This window comes from Cherax quadricarinatus, chromosome 37 (assembly GCF_038502225.1).
Source record: "Cherax quadricarinatus isolate ZL_2023a chromosome 37, ASM3850222v1, whole genome shotgun sequence".
In the NCBI taxonomy this organism is placed as follows: Eukaryota; Metazoa; Arthropoda; class Malacostraca; order Decapoda; family Parastacidae; genus Cherax; species Cherax quadricarinatus.
Genome location: NC_091328.1, coordinates 6130321 through 6145161, shown reverse-complemented (window position 1 = coordinate 6145161; position 14841 = coordinate 6130321). Strand labels below are relative to the sequence as shown.

General features: G+C 37.6%; 1 protein-coding gene across 1 annotated transcript; it reads left to right on the top strand.

Annotated features, from left to right (window-relative positions):
* Positions 1 to 1423: 1423 nt before the first annotated feature.
* Positions 1424 to 13854, top strand: LOC128701766 (F-box/LRR-repeat protein 12). Its single transcript, XM_053795691.2, has 5 exons — positions 1424 to 1715; positions 7041 to 7219; positions 8330 to 8505; positions 8798 to 8941; positions 11947 to 13854. Exons 1-5 carry the CDS (start codon positions 1624 to 1626, stop codon positions 12055 to 12057), a joined length of 702 nt encoding a protein of 233 aa, XP_053651666.1. The 5' UTR covers positions 1424 to 1623; the 3' UTR covers positions 12058 to 13854.
* The last annotated feature ends 987 nt before the right edge of the window (positions 13855 to 14841 follow it).

The following is a 14841-nucleotide window of genomic DNA, read 5'->3' as shown; positions in this document are numbered from 1 at the left end:
ATGAGATACAGTGGACATAGTATTGTGAGTGTGGTGATGAGATACAGTGGACATTGTATTGTGAGTGTGGTGATGTGATACAGTGTTGTGTGTTGTGATGATATACAGTGAACATAGTATTGTGTGTGGTACATAAGGGTGATTACCAATAGACCCCTGGCTGTCTTCAAGCAGATTCTAGGACATAATAGGAAGACTGTAGAACTATATACAAAAGATGAGGTAATCATATATATATATATATATATATATATATATATATATATATATATATATATATATATATATATATATATATATATATATATATATATATATATATATATATATATATATATATATATATATATATATCAATACAGATATCAATACAGATTCTAGGACATAATAGGAAGACTGTAGAACTATATACAAAAGATGAGGTAATCATATATATATATATATATATATATATGTATATATATATATATATATATATATATATATATATATATATATATATATATATATATATATATTTATATATATATATTATATATATATATATATATATATATATATATATATATATATATATATATATATATAAATATATATATATATATATATATACATATATATATATATATATATATATATATATATATATATATATATATATGTATATATATATATATATATATATATATATATATATATATATATATATATATATATATATATATATCAATACAGATATCAATACAGATTCTAGGACATAATAGGAAGACTGTAGAACTATATACAAAAGATGAGGTAATCATATATATATATATATATATATATATATATATATATATATATATATATATATATATATATATATATATATATATATATATATATATATATACACATGAGCCTCAATCAGCGTATAATGTTACATAATCAGCGAATTATGAAAAGTTACTGTGTAACGGTTAGTGCTGTAGCCCTACATTATGTACCCGGCGATAACTTTCTTTAAATTTATAAAACACATAACACATGATGCTAAATCTTCCCAATAACTTCCATGACTAATATACATATATATATATATATATATATATATATATATATATATATATATATATATATATATATATATATATATATATATATATATATATATATATATATATATATATATATATATTTATATATATTTATATATATATATATATACACACACACATGAGGCTCAATCAGCGAATAATGTTACATAATCAGCGAATTCTGAAAAGGTACTGTGTAACGGTTAGTGCTGTAGCCCTACATTATGTACCCGGCGATAAATTTCTTTAAATTTATAAAACACATAACACATGATGCTAATTCTTCCCAATAACTTCCATGACTAATATACATTATCCGAAGAAGAAATAGTTCAGATGTAACTTGCATTACATTTAGCGCCGTAGCTCCTCAGTGTTTACCTGGGAATTTTTCTCTTATTTCTCACACACTCTTCTTTACCTGGAACCTACCTGCTCTACCTGGGACCTACCTGCGCTGCCTGGCACCTACCTGCGCTACCTGGTACACGCCCCACTATGCTACTGAACAATATTTACGAGGAAATATGTCTTGAAAGGTAATACGATGTCTAGTGTTAACCTCCTGGAGCTGCCAGAGTCTGTCTTGTTGAAGATCTTCTCATCTCTCTACGCCGTCGACCTTCATAATCTGTGTAGGTAAGTTAGTGTGGGACTTGTGGGTAAGTTGTGGGGCTTGTGGGTAAGTTGTGGGGCTTGTGGGTAAGTTGTGAGGCTTGTGGGTAAGTTGTGAGGCTTGTGGGTAAGTTGTGAGGCTTGTGGGTAAGTTGTGGGGCTTGTGGGTAAGTTGTGGGGCTTGTGGGTAAGTTGTGGGGCTTGTGGGTAAGTTGTGGGGCTTGTTGTGGGGCTTGTGGGTAAGTTGTGGGGCTTGTGGGTAAGCTGTGAGGCTTGTGGGTAAGTTGTGGGGCTTGTGGGTAAGTTGTGGGGCTTGTGGGTAAGTTGTGGGGCTTGTGGGTAAGTTGTGGGGCTTGTGGGTAAGTTGTGGGGCTTGTGGGTAAGTTGTGGGGCTTGTGGGTAAGTTGTGGGGCTTGTGGGTAAGTTGTGGGGCTTGTGGGTAAGTTGTGGGGCTTGTGGGTAAGTTGTGGGGCTTGTGGGTAAGTTGTGGGGCTTGTGGGTAAGTTGTGGGGCTTGTGGGTAAGTTGTGGGGCTTGTGGGTAAGTTGTGGGATTTGTGGGCAAGTTGTGGGGCTTGTGGGTAAGTTGTGGGGCTTGTGAGTAAGTTGTGAGGCTTGTGGGTAAGTTGTGGGGCTTGTGGGTAAGTTGTGGGGCTTGTGGGTAAGTTGTGGGGCTTGTGGGTAAGTTGTGAGGCTTGTGGGTAAGTTGTGGGGCTTGTGGGTAAGTTGTGGGGCTTGTGGGTAAGTTGTGAGGCTTGTGGGTAAGTTGTGGGGCTTGTGGGTAAGTTGTGGGGCTTGTGGGTAAGTTGTGGGGCTTGTGGGTAAGTTGTAGTAAATGTAGTAATTCTAGGTGACTTTAACTTTAGTCATATTGATTGGAATTTCTTGACTGGGAATTTAGAATCATATGACTTCTTAGAAGTAGTTCTGGATTGTTTTTTGAAGCAGTTTGTGACAGAACCTACAAGGGGAAATAACCTGCTTGACTTAGTTATGGCAAACAATGAATCCCTTGTTAATAATTTAGAAATTTCAGAGGAACTGGGTGCTAGCGACCACAAATCAATTACATTTAGCATTGAATGGAAGTACGATAGTAGCGATAACTCAGTAACAGTCCCAGATTTTCGCTTAGCAGATTACGATGGGCTTAGAGAACACTTATCATCTGTTGACTGGGGTAACGAAGTGAGATGTCAATATGACAGTTTTCTGAACACTATACATGCTGCTCAAAGAACGTTTATCAATATAAAGAAATTAGATCAAATAGAAATGACCCAAAATGGATGAATAATAGGCTCAAATATCTACTAGGGCATAAGAAAGGAATTTATAGGCGTATCAAAAGAGGTGAGGGTCATCTTATGAATCAGTATATTGACATTAAGAGGGACATTAAAAAGAGGATAAGAAAATCTAAAAGGGACTATGAAATTAAAGTTGCTAGGGATTCTAAAACTAACTCAAAAAGTTTTTTCCAGGTCTATAGAACAAAAGTTAGAGATAAGATAGGTCCCCTTAAAAATAACTATGGGCACCTTACTGACAAAGAGAATGAAATGTGCTCGATTTTTAATAATTATTTTCTCTCAGTTTTTACACAGGAAGACACTAACAATATTCCAGTAATTAATTTTTATAGTGGGCTAGAAGATAAATTATGTAACATCACAGTCACTAGTGAAATGGTTGTGAAGCAGATAGACAGACTGAAGCAAAATAAGTCGCCGGGTCCTGATGAGGTTTTTTCAAGGGTTCTTAAGGAATGCAAAATGGAACTCTGTGAACCATTAACTAATGTTTTTAATTTATCTCTTCAAACAGGTGTAGTGTCTGATATGTGGAAGATGGCTAATGTAATTCCTATTTTTAAAACAGGGGACAAGTCGTTACCGTCAAATTACCGCCCAATAAGCCTGACCTCAATTGTAGGCAAATTACTAGAGTCAATTATAGCTGAGATTATAAGAAGCCATCTCGATAAGCATAGCTTGACTAATGATACTCAGCATGGATTCACAAGAGGCCAGTCTTGTCTAACTAATTTATTAACTTTCTTCAGTAAAGCTTTTGAGGCTGTTGACCACGATAAAGAATTTGATATTATTTACTTAGATTTTAGTAAGGCTTTTGATAGAGTTCCGCACCATAGACTGTTAAAGAAAGTGGCAGCTCATGGCATTGGGGGAAAAGTGCTCTCGTGGATCAAGTCATGGCTTACTGACAGGAAGCAGAGTGTGTCCATAAATGGGGTTAAATCCGAGTGGGGATCTGTAACGAGTGGCGTTTCACAGGGATCAGTCTTGGGCCCGTTGTTGTTTATAATATATATCAATGATCTTGATGAGGGAATTACTAGTGATATGAGCAAATTCGCCGATGACACAAAGATAGGTAGGATAATTGATTCAAACGTAGATGTTATGGAACTTCAGGAGGATTTAAACAAACTCTATTCTTGGTCAGAAAAGTGGCAGATGCAGTTCAATGTAGATAAATGCAAGGTTCTGAAGCTTGGGAGTGCCCATAACCCTAGTACTTATAAGTTAAATGATGTAGAACTTAGCCATACAGATTGCGAAAAGGACTTGGGGGTTATGGTGAGCAGCAACCTTAAACCAAGACAGCAATGCCTAAGCGTACGTAATAAGGCAAATAGATTACTGGGATATATATCAAGAAGTGTAAGCAACAGAAGTCCAGAGGTCATACTGCAGCTTTATACATCATTAGTAAGGCCTCACCTAGATTATGCAGCTCAGTTCTGGTCTCCATATTACAGAATGGACAGTAAATTCGTTAGAAAACATTCAGCGTAGGATGACTAAATTAATACATAGCATTAGAAATCTTCCTTATGAAGAAAGATTGAAGACTCTTAAGTTACATTCACTTGTTAGACGAAGAATGAGGGGAGACCTGATCGAAGTGTATAAGTGGAAGATAGGTATTAATAAAGGGGATATTAATAAGGTCTTGAGGATATCTCTCCAAGAGAGAACCCGCAGTAATGGATTTAAATTAGATAAGTTTAGATTTAGAAAGGACATAGGAAAGTATTGGTTTGGAAATAGGGTAGTTGATGAGTGGAACAGTCTACCTAGTTGGGTTATTGAGGCTGGGACTTTGGGTAGTTTCAAATTTAGGTTGGATAAGTACATGAGTGGGAGGGGTTGGATTTGAGTGGGACTTGCACATCAGAGCTTATTTCTTGGGTAGCATTGAAAATTGGGTTGGTCAAATGTTTGTTAGTGGGATGAATTGTAAAGGACCTGCCTAGTATGGGCCAACAGGCCTGCTGCAGTGTTCCTCCTTTCTTATGTTCTTATGTTCTTATGAGTGGGAGGGGTTGGATTTGAGTGGGACTTTCACATCAGAGCTTATTTCTTGGGTGGCATTGAAAATTGGGTTGGGCAAATGTTTTGTTAGTGGGATGAATAGTAAAGGACCTGCCTAGTATGGGCCAACAGGCCTCCTGCAGTGTTCCTCCATTCTTATGTTCTTATGTGAGACTTGTGGGTAAGTTGTGGGGCTTGTGGGTAAGTTGTGGGGTTTGTGGGTAAGTTGAGGCTTGTGGGTAAGTTGTGGGGCTTGTGGGTATGTTGTGGGGCTTGTGGGTATGTTGTGGGGCTTGTGGGTATGTTGTGGGGCTTGTGGGTATGTTGTGGGGCTTGTGGGTAAGTTGTGGGGCTTGTGGGTAACTTGTGAAGCTTGTGGGTAAGTTGTGAGGCATGTGGGTATGTTGTGGGGCTTGTGGGTATGTTGTGGGGCTTGTGGGTAAGTTGTGGGGCTTGTGGGTAAGTTGTGAGGCTTGTGGGTAAGTTGTGGGGCTTGTGGGTAAGTTGAGGCTTGTGGGTATGTTGTGGGACTTGTGGGTATGTTGTGGGCTTGTGGGTAAGTTGTGGGGCTTGTGGGCAAGTTGTGGGGCTTGTGGGTAAGTTGTGGGGCTTGTGGGTATGTTGTGGGGCTTGTGGGTAAGTTGTGGGGCTTGTGGGTATGTTGTGGGGCTTGTGAGCATGTTGTGAGGCTTGTGGGGTTTGTGGGTAAGTTGTGAGGCTTGTGGATAAGTTTTGGGGCTTGTGGGTAAAAGTGAGGCTTGTGAGTAAGTTCTGGGGCTTATGGGTAAGTTGTGAGGCTAGTGGGTAAGTTGTGGGGCTTGTGGGTAAGGTGTGGGGCTTGTGGGTACGTTGTGAGGCTTGTGGGTAAGTTGTGGGGCTTGTGGGTACGTTGTGAGGCTTGTGGGTAAGTTGTGGGGCTTGAGGGTACATTGTGAGGCTTGTGGGCAAGTTGTGAGGCTTGTGGGTATGTTGTGGGGCTTGTGAATGTTGTGAGGCTTGTGGGTATGTTGTGAGGCTTGTGGGTATGTTGTGAGGCTTATGGGTAAGTTGTGGGGCTAGTGAGCAAGTTGTAGGGCTTGTGGGTAAGTTGTGGGGCTTGTGAGTAAGTTGTGAGGCTTGTGGGCAAGTTGTGGGGCTTGTGGGTAAGTTGTGAGGCTTTGTTAGTAAGTTGTGGGGCTTGTGGGTAAGCTATGAGGCTTGTGGGTGTGTTGTGAGGCTTATGGGTTTGTTGTGGGGCTTGTGGATATGTTGTGAGGCTTGTGGGTAAGTTGTGGTGCTTGTGGGTATGTTGTGAGGCTTGTGGGTATGTTGTGAGGCTTGTGGGTAAGCTATGGGGCTTGTGGGTAAGTTGTGAGGCTTGTGGGCAAGTTGTGGGGCTTGTGGGTACGTTGTGGGGCTTGTGGGTAAGTTGTGGGGCATGAGGCTTATGGGTAAGTTGTGGGGCTTGTGGGTAAGTTGTGGGGCTTGTGGGTAAGTTGTGGGACTTGTGGGTAAGTTGTGAGGCTTGTGGGTATGTTGTCGGGCTTGTGGTTATGTTGTGGGGCTTGTGGGCATGTTGTGGGGCTTGTGGGTATGTTGTGAGGCTTGTGGGTAAGTTGTGGGGCTTATGGGTAAGTTGTGGGGCTTATGGGTAAGTTGTGGGGCTAGTGGGTAAATTGTGAGGCTTGTGGATAAGTTGTGGGGATTAACTTCTTTAGAGATTATCTTTTATTAATAAATTTTGAAGGTTAATAATTGAACATGAGATTAGGGATGTATAGTTTCTATCAGTGCTTTTGGGATGAATGAAGTTAAGTTAGGTAAGGTTTAGGCAGTATTGTTTCCTATTCTGTTAACACCACCAGGCATTCATTTATCTTGTGGTTCCATATAAATATCAACCTGAATTGATACAGTGTCATTAAACAGTGTAAGCTTAATTCAGTAAAAAAATTGCTTTATTGATTCACCGCTTTTCCACGATATGCCACAAAAATTATTACTTCTAGATAAATGGCATTATTCTTGCAGTGTTCATCCACGACTTGCACGTTTAGTGGGTGACTTATCCCTATGGCGTCATGTAAATTTTGGAAGGACACCCCTCAGTCTACAATTTCTCCACAAGTTTATAAGATTTCTAGGTCCACACACCTTGACCATCACTGTGACTGGATTCGTCAAATCCAGTGTTCGTTTGCATCCTAAGGGTAAGAGTGAAAAATATTTTAACATCAGCATGAATTACAGTACAGTATCAAATATCCTTAGGGAATGCAATGTCTCATTTTGACCACTTGGAAAGTGACATCAATAATGCCATTAGTTTATCTTTAGGTTGGTTGTCTTTTCCTCTTCATACAGACAAATCTATGAGCACCTTTATGATAGCATAGCATTTCATACCTTGATCACCACAAGGTCTTTAATATACATTTCTTAACTGTGCCCTCAATATATAATACTTACTCACATTTTATTAAATTACGTTCATGCTAGTCCAAACCCTCGACACTTAAAAATACTATTTATAATATGATCTGTCTTCTCCAGTATTTTCTACATTACTACTGTATGAAACTAGACTAAGTTTACCTGATACAGTATTTAAAAAGTGGTGTACACTAAAGCAAAGTACGTACTGTACATTGTTTATTATTGCTGTTAGTTATCACTATTATTATTACTTCTATCATTACTATTACTACTACTACAAGTAATAATGTTACTGTATTGTTATTATTTAATTTTATATATTCCACAGCTGAATTTGGTGCAGTTTACAAAAGCAGCATACATTAACACACAGACATCCCTTTTTATGCATGATATATTTTGTTAATTTGTTGTAACTTTTCTAGGAATGAATTCATTTGCACTGAAGTGCATCAGGTTATATGTCAGTAAAAAGGCATATTTGGTCATGTGCCATTTGAGAAGAAATTACTGTGCATCAGGTTTTCATTTTTAAATTTTAAGAGTGAAGAGATTTGTTTGAATTAGATTTACATAGGCTTTCTTGCATGAATGAATGAACACAGTAAAATACATGTTCTGTTTTCCTTTATATTTTAATTATCTCTATTTTAAAGTGTGTAATGGTTTTTACATACACTATAAATAATATGCATTAGCTTAAAATTGAGACTTTTTAATAAATTCATAACTCAGAATTCCTGACTATACGTAATTTTATATTTTGCAATGTTAACAGCATTACAGGTAAGCGATTTTCATGAAACAAGACAGTTACTTGTTTAGGACTCGAAACATGCTACTTGATTTATTTTCATAATTTATGATGTAACTCTAAATCCTAGGGTCACAGTGCATCTCTGAAGCATTTCTGACAAGCTTGAAGCGTCGTTGTCCACATCTTCAGGAGCTCAATCTTCATCGGTGTTATATTGATGCCTCCACCACAAAGTTCTCGGCCTTACCTGCTTCCCTTAAGAAACTCTCGCTCTGTGGGTCAGCCCTCTTTAATTTGCCACAGGTTTGTCTTCTTAAGTTTTTGGTATCCGAAATGTTACTTTTGTTGTGTCGATACCTTGACTTGCTATCTTCACCAGTCCTCTTTCCCCTTTTTCTAGCAATTCCACTTTCTTATTTCTATTTTTTTCCCCTCTGTGATGGCATATTTAAGTTTTTCAGTGATCACTTAATAATTTATGAAGTTCTTGATTATTTACAGTAATGGCTCAGTCTTGTTTTCTCTTCACACCTTTGTTTGCCCCCCTTGCCATATCTAGTAATAATTTAAATTTTCTCCTCAAAAATCCAAACAGAATCGTATGGTGGTAGTGACATCACCCTTTTTCCGGCTGGAGAAACACTTGCCTGTGCTGGAGGAAGTGATCCTTGAGGGGTGTGGAGCATGGCTCACTAGGCAGGACTTAACATTGCTTATGAGTCACTGTCCTGCCTTACAAGTAAGTTTCTTATTTGTATTTTTTTTAGTGCTGTACTGTAGATTTACTTATTTCTGGAACTGGCCACTCCCTTTCTGACAGATTTAGACAACATTAAAGAAGTGTTTGTCTTACTGGTATTCTGACACGTATTTCTGGCATGAATTATCAGAAAAGCTTGAGCCTAACTTTGCCTGCCTCCCCCACTTCCTTGATTATGCTCTCTCCTTCCCTTTCATATTCATGATTTGACAATAGTCTTGTATGAATGTAACTCATTTATTCCAGTTTAGAGTTTATAAGTATGGATGATAATTTTGGAAATTTTGTTAATTCATGATCAAGATTTCTTTTAATTTGTTGCATATAATTTAGGAGCCTTTGTTGTCGAGTGTTACTAAAGTGTTTTGTTGCTCCCCAGAAGAGTTTTAAACTTTTTTAATGGGGCTTCTTGTAATTATGATAATTTATATTATTTTATTTGTATTGTATCTACATAAGAATAAGCTGAGTTTGTTTCATACATAATTTTTTTTTACTAGTTTAATCAAAGGATTCTGAAATGCTAGAGCGGATGTTTGCAGTTAATATACAGTGGTCCCTCATTTTTCGTAATTAATCCGTTCCTGGAGGAGCTACTATAAACAAAATTTACGATTTGCGAATCAATTTTCCCCATAAGAAATAATGTAAATACAATTAATCCGTTCCTGACACCCAGAAGTATTAAAACAAAAAATTTTTTTACATGAAATATACATGTAGTACATAAACAATACAATGGGAAATGATGAATGAAACATTAACAGCATAACACTTACCTTTATTGGAGATTCTTCTTAGTGTATGGAAGACTGGAGGAGAGAGATTGGATTGTTTACAGTTTGGAAGGGGAATCCCCTTCCAGCAACACCTCAGGTACCAATTGCTTCTCTGGGGTTGCTTCTCTTCTCTGTTTCTTAATGCCACTAGGACCACCTTGAGAGTCACTCTAGTCCTGTCTCGCAAAGTAACTGTGGAGAGAGCTCTGTTTCTGGCGTCTCTTTAACACTTCCCTAAAATGGCCCAAGACTTTGTCACTACATATTTCTCACCTTCTTTACCACAGGCTTGGCACTAGGAGCTTTCTTTGGAGCCATGGTAGCTTATTTAGTACTTGCAAGCACTAAAATGAGTGGAATATTATGAAATATTTCGTAGGAGCACTTGAGGGGACCTTCACTCACTGGTAAACAATGCCAGACTGGCTGGGTAGGGAGGCCTCCCCGGCTCACACCGTGCGTACGCGTCCCGGACGAACTACTACAGTGGACTCCCGCATAACGATTACCTCCGAATGCGACCAATTATGTAAGTGTATTTATGTAAGTGCGTTTGTACGTGTATGTTTGGGGGTCTGAAATGGACTAATCTACTTCACAATATTCCTTATGGGAATAAATTCGGTCAGTACTGGCACCTGAACATACTTATGGAGTGAAAAAATATCGTTAACCGGGGGTCCACTGTATTTGCGAGTCAACCTATGAAAAGCGAGTCCATGTTTATACGAAAATACCCCTATGATTGGCGAAATTTATGATTGCCGAGAACTACGAAAAGCGAGGGACCACTGTATATGGTGACAGTTTTTAATGAGAAAGTGGTATTAAAGAAATCAGAGATTTTATACTACTGTAGACTCTGGTGGTTGCCCGTAAACAAATACCTTGTACCAGGTAATTTCTTGGCACCATCAACAGGGAGAATAAGAGGCCACACTTGTAAATTGTGAAAAACATGCCCAATGAATTCAGGAACAAATTAAGTTATAGAAACAATTTAATGTAATATAAGAAGGGCAATGTGTGGTGTAAATATTATGCAGAAAATTCGGAGTGTGGAAATTAGGAGAAGGTGTGGAGTTAATAAAAGTATTAGTCAGAGGGCAGAAGAGGGGTTTTTGAGGTGGTTTGGTCATTTAGAGAGAATGGATCAAAGTAGAATGACATGGAGAGCATATAAATCTGTAGGGGAAGGAAGACTGGGTAGGGGTCATCCTCGAAAAAGTTGGAGGGAGGGGGTAAAAGAGGTTTTGTGGGCGAGGGGCTTGGACTTAGAGCAAGCGTGCATGAGCGTGTTAGATAGGAGTGAATGGAGACGAGTGGTATTTGGGACCTGATGAGCTGTTGGAGTGTGAGCAGGGTAATAGTGAAGGGATTCAGGGAAACCGATTATTTTTATATAGCTGGACTTGAGTCCTGGAAATGGGAAGTACAATGCCTACACTTTGAAGGAGGGGTTTGAGATATTGGCAGTTTGGAGGGATATGTTGTGTATCTTTATATGTATATGCTTCTAAACTGTTGTATCCTGAGCACCTCTGCAAAAAAGTGATTGTGTGAGTGAGGTGAAAGTGTTGAATGATGATGAAAGTATTTTCTTTTTGGGGATTTTCTTTCTTTTTGGGTCACCCTGCCTCGGTGGGAGATGGCTGACTTGTTAAAAAAAAAAAAAAAAAGAGGTATAGGGATCATACATCTTAGGAATGGGCAGCAATCAGGTTTAATCCAAGAAATTGGACGATAGGTCCAATTTCTTGGATCAAAAGCCCTTCACTAGTATCAAGACATTAAGGAGGCAAGAGGGGGTAGAAAGTGCTACAACCATTGAAAATCTTGGGAAAAAAAAAAATTCTTACTACATTAAACACTGAAATGTGCACTATAAATATAACTTTATGATGGAGGAAAATCCATATGTCCAGATAAACGTGATATGAAAAGGAGACCATTCTGATCACTATCTGAGATCTTCAGCAAACAAAGATTGAAATATACAGTGTGGCTTTTCATAATGTTTCTGTGTACGTGTAGACTTTCCTCAATTCATGATGTTTCATCATAGCTGTTCTGCTGTAGATACAAATAGATAATTGTATAGGTAGTCTAACTACTTAAATCTCTTGTACTGCAGTATTTGTATTTCATAATTTGTATTTTTATGCAAGATTAAATTTCAAATCTAAAATTTCCTTCTCTTTGCAGATTGTTAATGTTGGTCCTGCTAGATACACACGAACAGGACATTGTTCATGGAACAAGCGTGACGACAAACATAGCAGTAGCATCATTCTCACTCGCAAATGGAGAGCATGAATTAAATTTTTCAATTCCAGTGCAAGGAAACTTGACAAGAATAATTGATTGAAGTGACTGCAAAAATTGCATGTAATTGTAATATTTGCTTTGAATGAAAGAAATGCTATATATGATTGTTGGAATTTTAAGAGTGTATAGGTATCAGTTGCTTGAAATCAGCTAAATATTTGCCATTTTAATATAATTAATCTAAATAGGTATTTTACAAAATGCTGTACCCTTGTTCACTGACAATACCAATTAAATTGTTTTATTTATGTAGTTTTGCACAAGTAATCACTGAGAAAAGCTCAAATTATATGAATGTTGTGGTTAATTCTTTGAATTAAATCTAGTGTGGAGTGCGAAGAATTGTAAAGTGGTGGTATATAGTAGTAACAATGGCGATGTTGCACCGCGCACTGTTCACCTGGTTTCTGCTCCTGGTGTTCCTTATTCTCCTAGCTCTTAGGCTGGACCAGAGAACCAAGTGGAATTGGTTCATTGTGTTTATTCCCATGTGGTTTTATGATGCTATATTACTTATATACATAAGCATTCACATGATAAATGAGTGCCGAACAGCGGTCGCAAGGGCTGGAGGCTCTCACAATCGCACTGCTCGTCAGCGCATCTCTGCGTTTTTCCAGAGAGTATGGCCACTGTCAGTAGTTATTCTTAAGATGGCATTTATGGTTGCATTGTGTCTAAAGTTAGAGAATCCTGATGCATATATTCATTCATACCATGTACTTCTACCTTTGTGGACTCTGCTGATGGGCCTTTGTGGTAATGTTCTTCATTGTCTTGTACTTCAACATCAGGACAGATATCCATGACACATACTGGCACAAGAGCATGAGAACCGAGAGTTACTTGCAAAATGTATAATGTGTTGTTTAAGTGTTTGTGTATATAGTTATAAGTTCTTGTTGAAATACTAATTTCTTAGTGGTAAATTTTTTTATGTATATATACAGTATATGTATGTATATGTATAGTATGCATATATATAAATATACTGTATATATACAGTATACTGTATATAAATATAATTATACACAATTACATAGATACTGTCAGTGTATGTACTGTACTAAAAAGCCAGAGGGATTAAAAAAGTTAGATCATCTTTGAATCTTAGGGCTGCATCTTATAAACTGATGGATCTTTTAATGTGAATTAATATTGGCATGTATATTTTTAATGTACTGAAATTAACTAAAACTTCACACAAGCTAGTTCTACTTAAGTCAGGTCAAAATAATTTTAATTATTACACAGCTTTGATATACTGTACCATATATAAAGAAATATCTTTAGGTGTAGGTGTGGTGTTTGCTATTATAAAAAAATTATTGAAAGTTTGACTTTTTTTTTTTTCAAACCCATCCTCTATGAAAATAGTTGTGTTCTGGCTAAAAATCATGAGACAGACACAGACATGACTTGATTCCAGGAGGTGGGAAGTACAATGCCTGTACTTTAAAGGAGGGGTTTGGGGTATTGGCTGTTTGGAGTGACATCTAAACTGTTGTATCTGAGCGCCTCTGCAAGGACAGTGATTATGTATGAATGATGGTGAAAGTGTTGAATGATGAAAGTTTTTTGTTGTTTTTTTTTTCTTTTTTGGGTCACCCTACATCGGTGGGAAATGGCCGACGTGTTGAAAAAAACTGTGTGTGTGTAACGTGTAACCATGCAATTAGTTTGATAAAAATGTAAGCAGCACAGATTTTAACTTAAGGTACTTCACATATGTAAAAATTTAAAAGATTAATTTATTCATAAGTTGCACAATAAATTATTTTGGAATATTTTGTTTGAAATTCCAGGACACAGGAGGCCAGAAATTTGTAATTTCAAGAAAACACTTTGTACAACCGGTACTTATGTTATTAGAATATCTGGGGAATATCAAAGCCAAAAGGAGCCATACAGCACCTGGAAAATTGGAGTTAACCAGGGTTGATGCAAGAAAGGGAGAGTAGCTCCAATTCCTTGAATGATGAGTGTGGGTCTACTGTATTAACATTAAGATACTAATGACCATGTGTGTCTCAGAGCCAGACATAAACTGCATATGCCATTTAATTATGCAGAAAGCTATACAACCATCCAGGTTTATCACTTACTGTATATTATTAGAGGTGAGCCATGCTTTACAGTGCTTTGCTTTAGTTTTTTGCTAATACAGTGGTTTTCAGTTAAATCCATTCTTCAGTTATTCAGACTTCCTACAATAAATATATCTGCCACTCTTGTTAGCTAAGGATGAAAATATTTTTAAGTAATGTGTGTACTGTATATGCAGTTTTAGGCCTAGCTATATTTCTTACTTAATATATTATTATTATTATAATCAAAAAGAAGCGCTAAGCCACAAGGGCTATACAGCGCTGCAGGGCAGGAAGGAAGCGAGGGCATCAGGTGGTAAAAGGGAGGTGGATGAGTAATAGGTTATGGATAACAGCGGAGCAGTGGATGGTGAAAGGGTAAAGGGCAGCAAGAGACTGAGCTAGAAAGGCCTGAGGGGAGTGCGTAAGGTATCATCATCAGAGTTTGTGGAGTAAATCAGTCGTTGTCAAGAAGTCAATGAGAGAGTCAGGATTAAAGGAGGGTCCATCAGCAAGAAGGGAAGGTAAAGAGAGAGTAGTAGAACGAAGACGGCGTTGGAGGTAAATTCTGCGTGCTCGTTGATAGAGAGGGCAGTCTAACAGAATGTGGCTAATCGATACTGGAACTTGACACTGCTCACAGAGAGGTACAGGGTGCCTCTCCATGAGATACCCGTGAGTAAGA

Bases quoted from the DNA above. Each gene is read 5' to 3' on its own strand.
- LOC128701766 (XM_053795691.2), top strand. From the start codon at position 1,624: ATGTCTAGTGTTAACCTCCTGGAGCTGCCAGAGTCTGTCTTGTTGAAG. The intron at 7,220-8,329 runs GTAAGAGTGAAA...TCTAAATCCTAG, and splicing joins TGTTCGTTTGCATCCTAAGG to GGTCACAGTGCATCTCTGAA. The intron at 8,942-11,946 runs GTAAGTTTCTTA...TTCTCTTTGCAG, and splicing joins GTCACTGTCCTGCCTTACAA to ATTGTTAATGTTGGTCCTGC.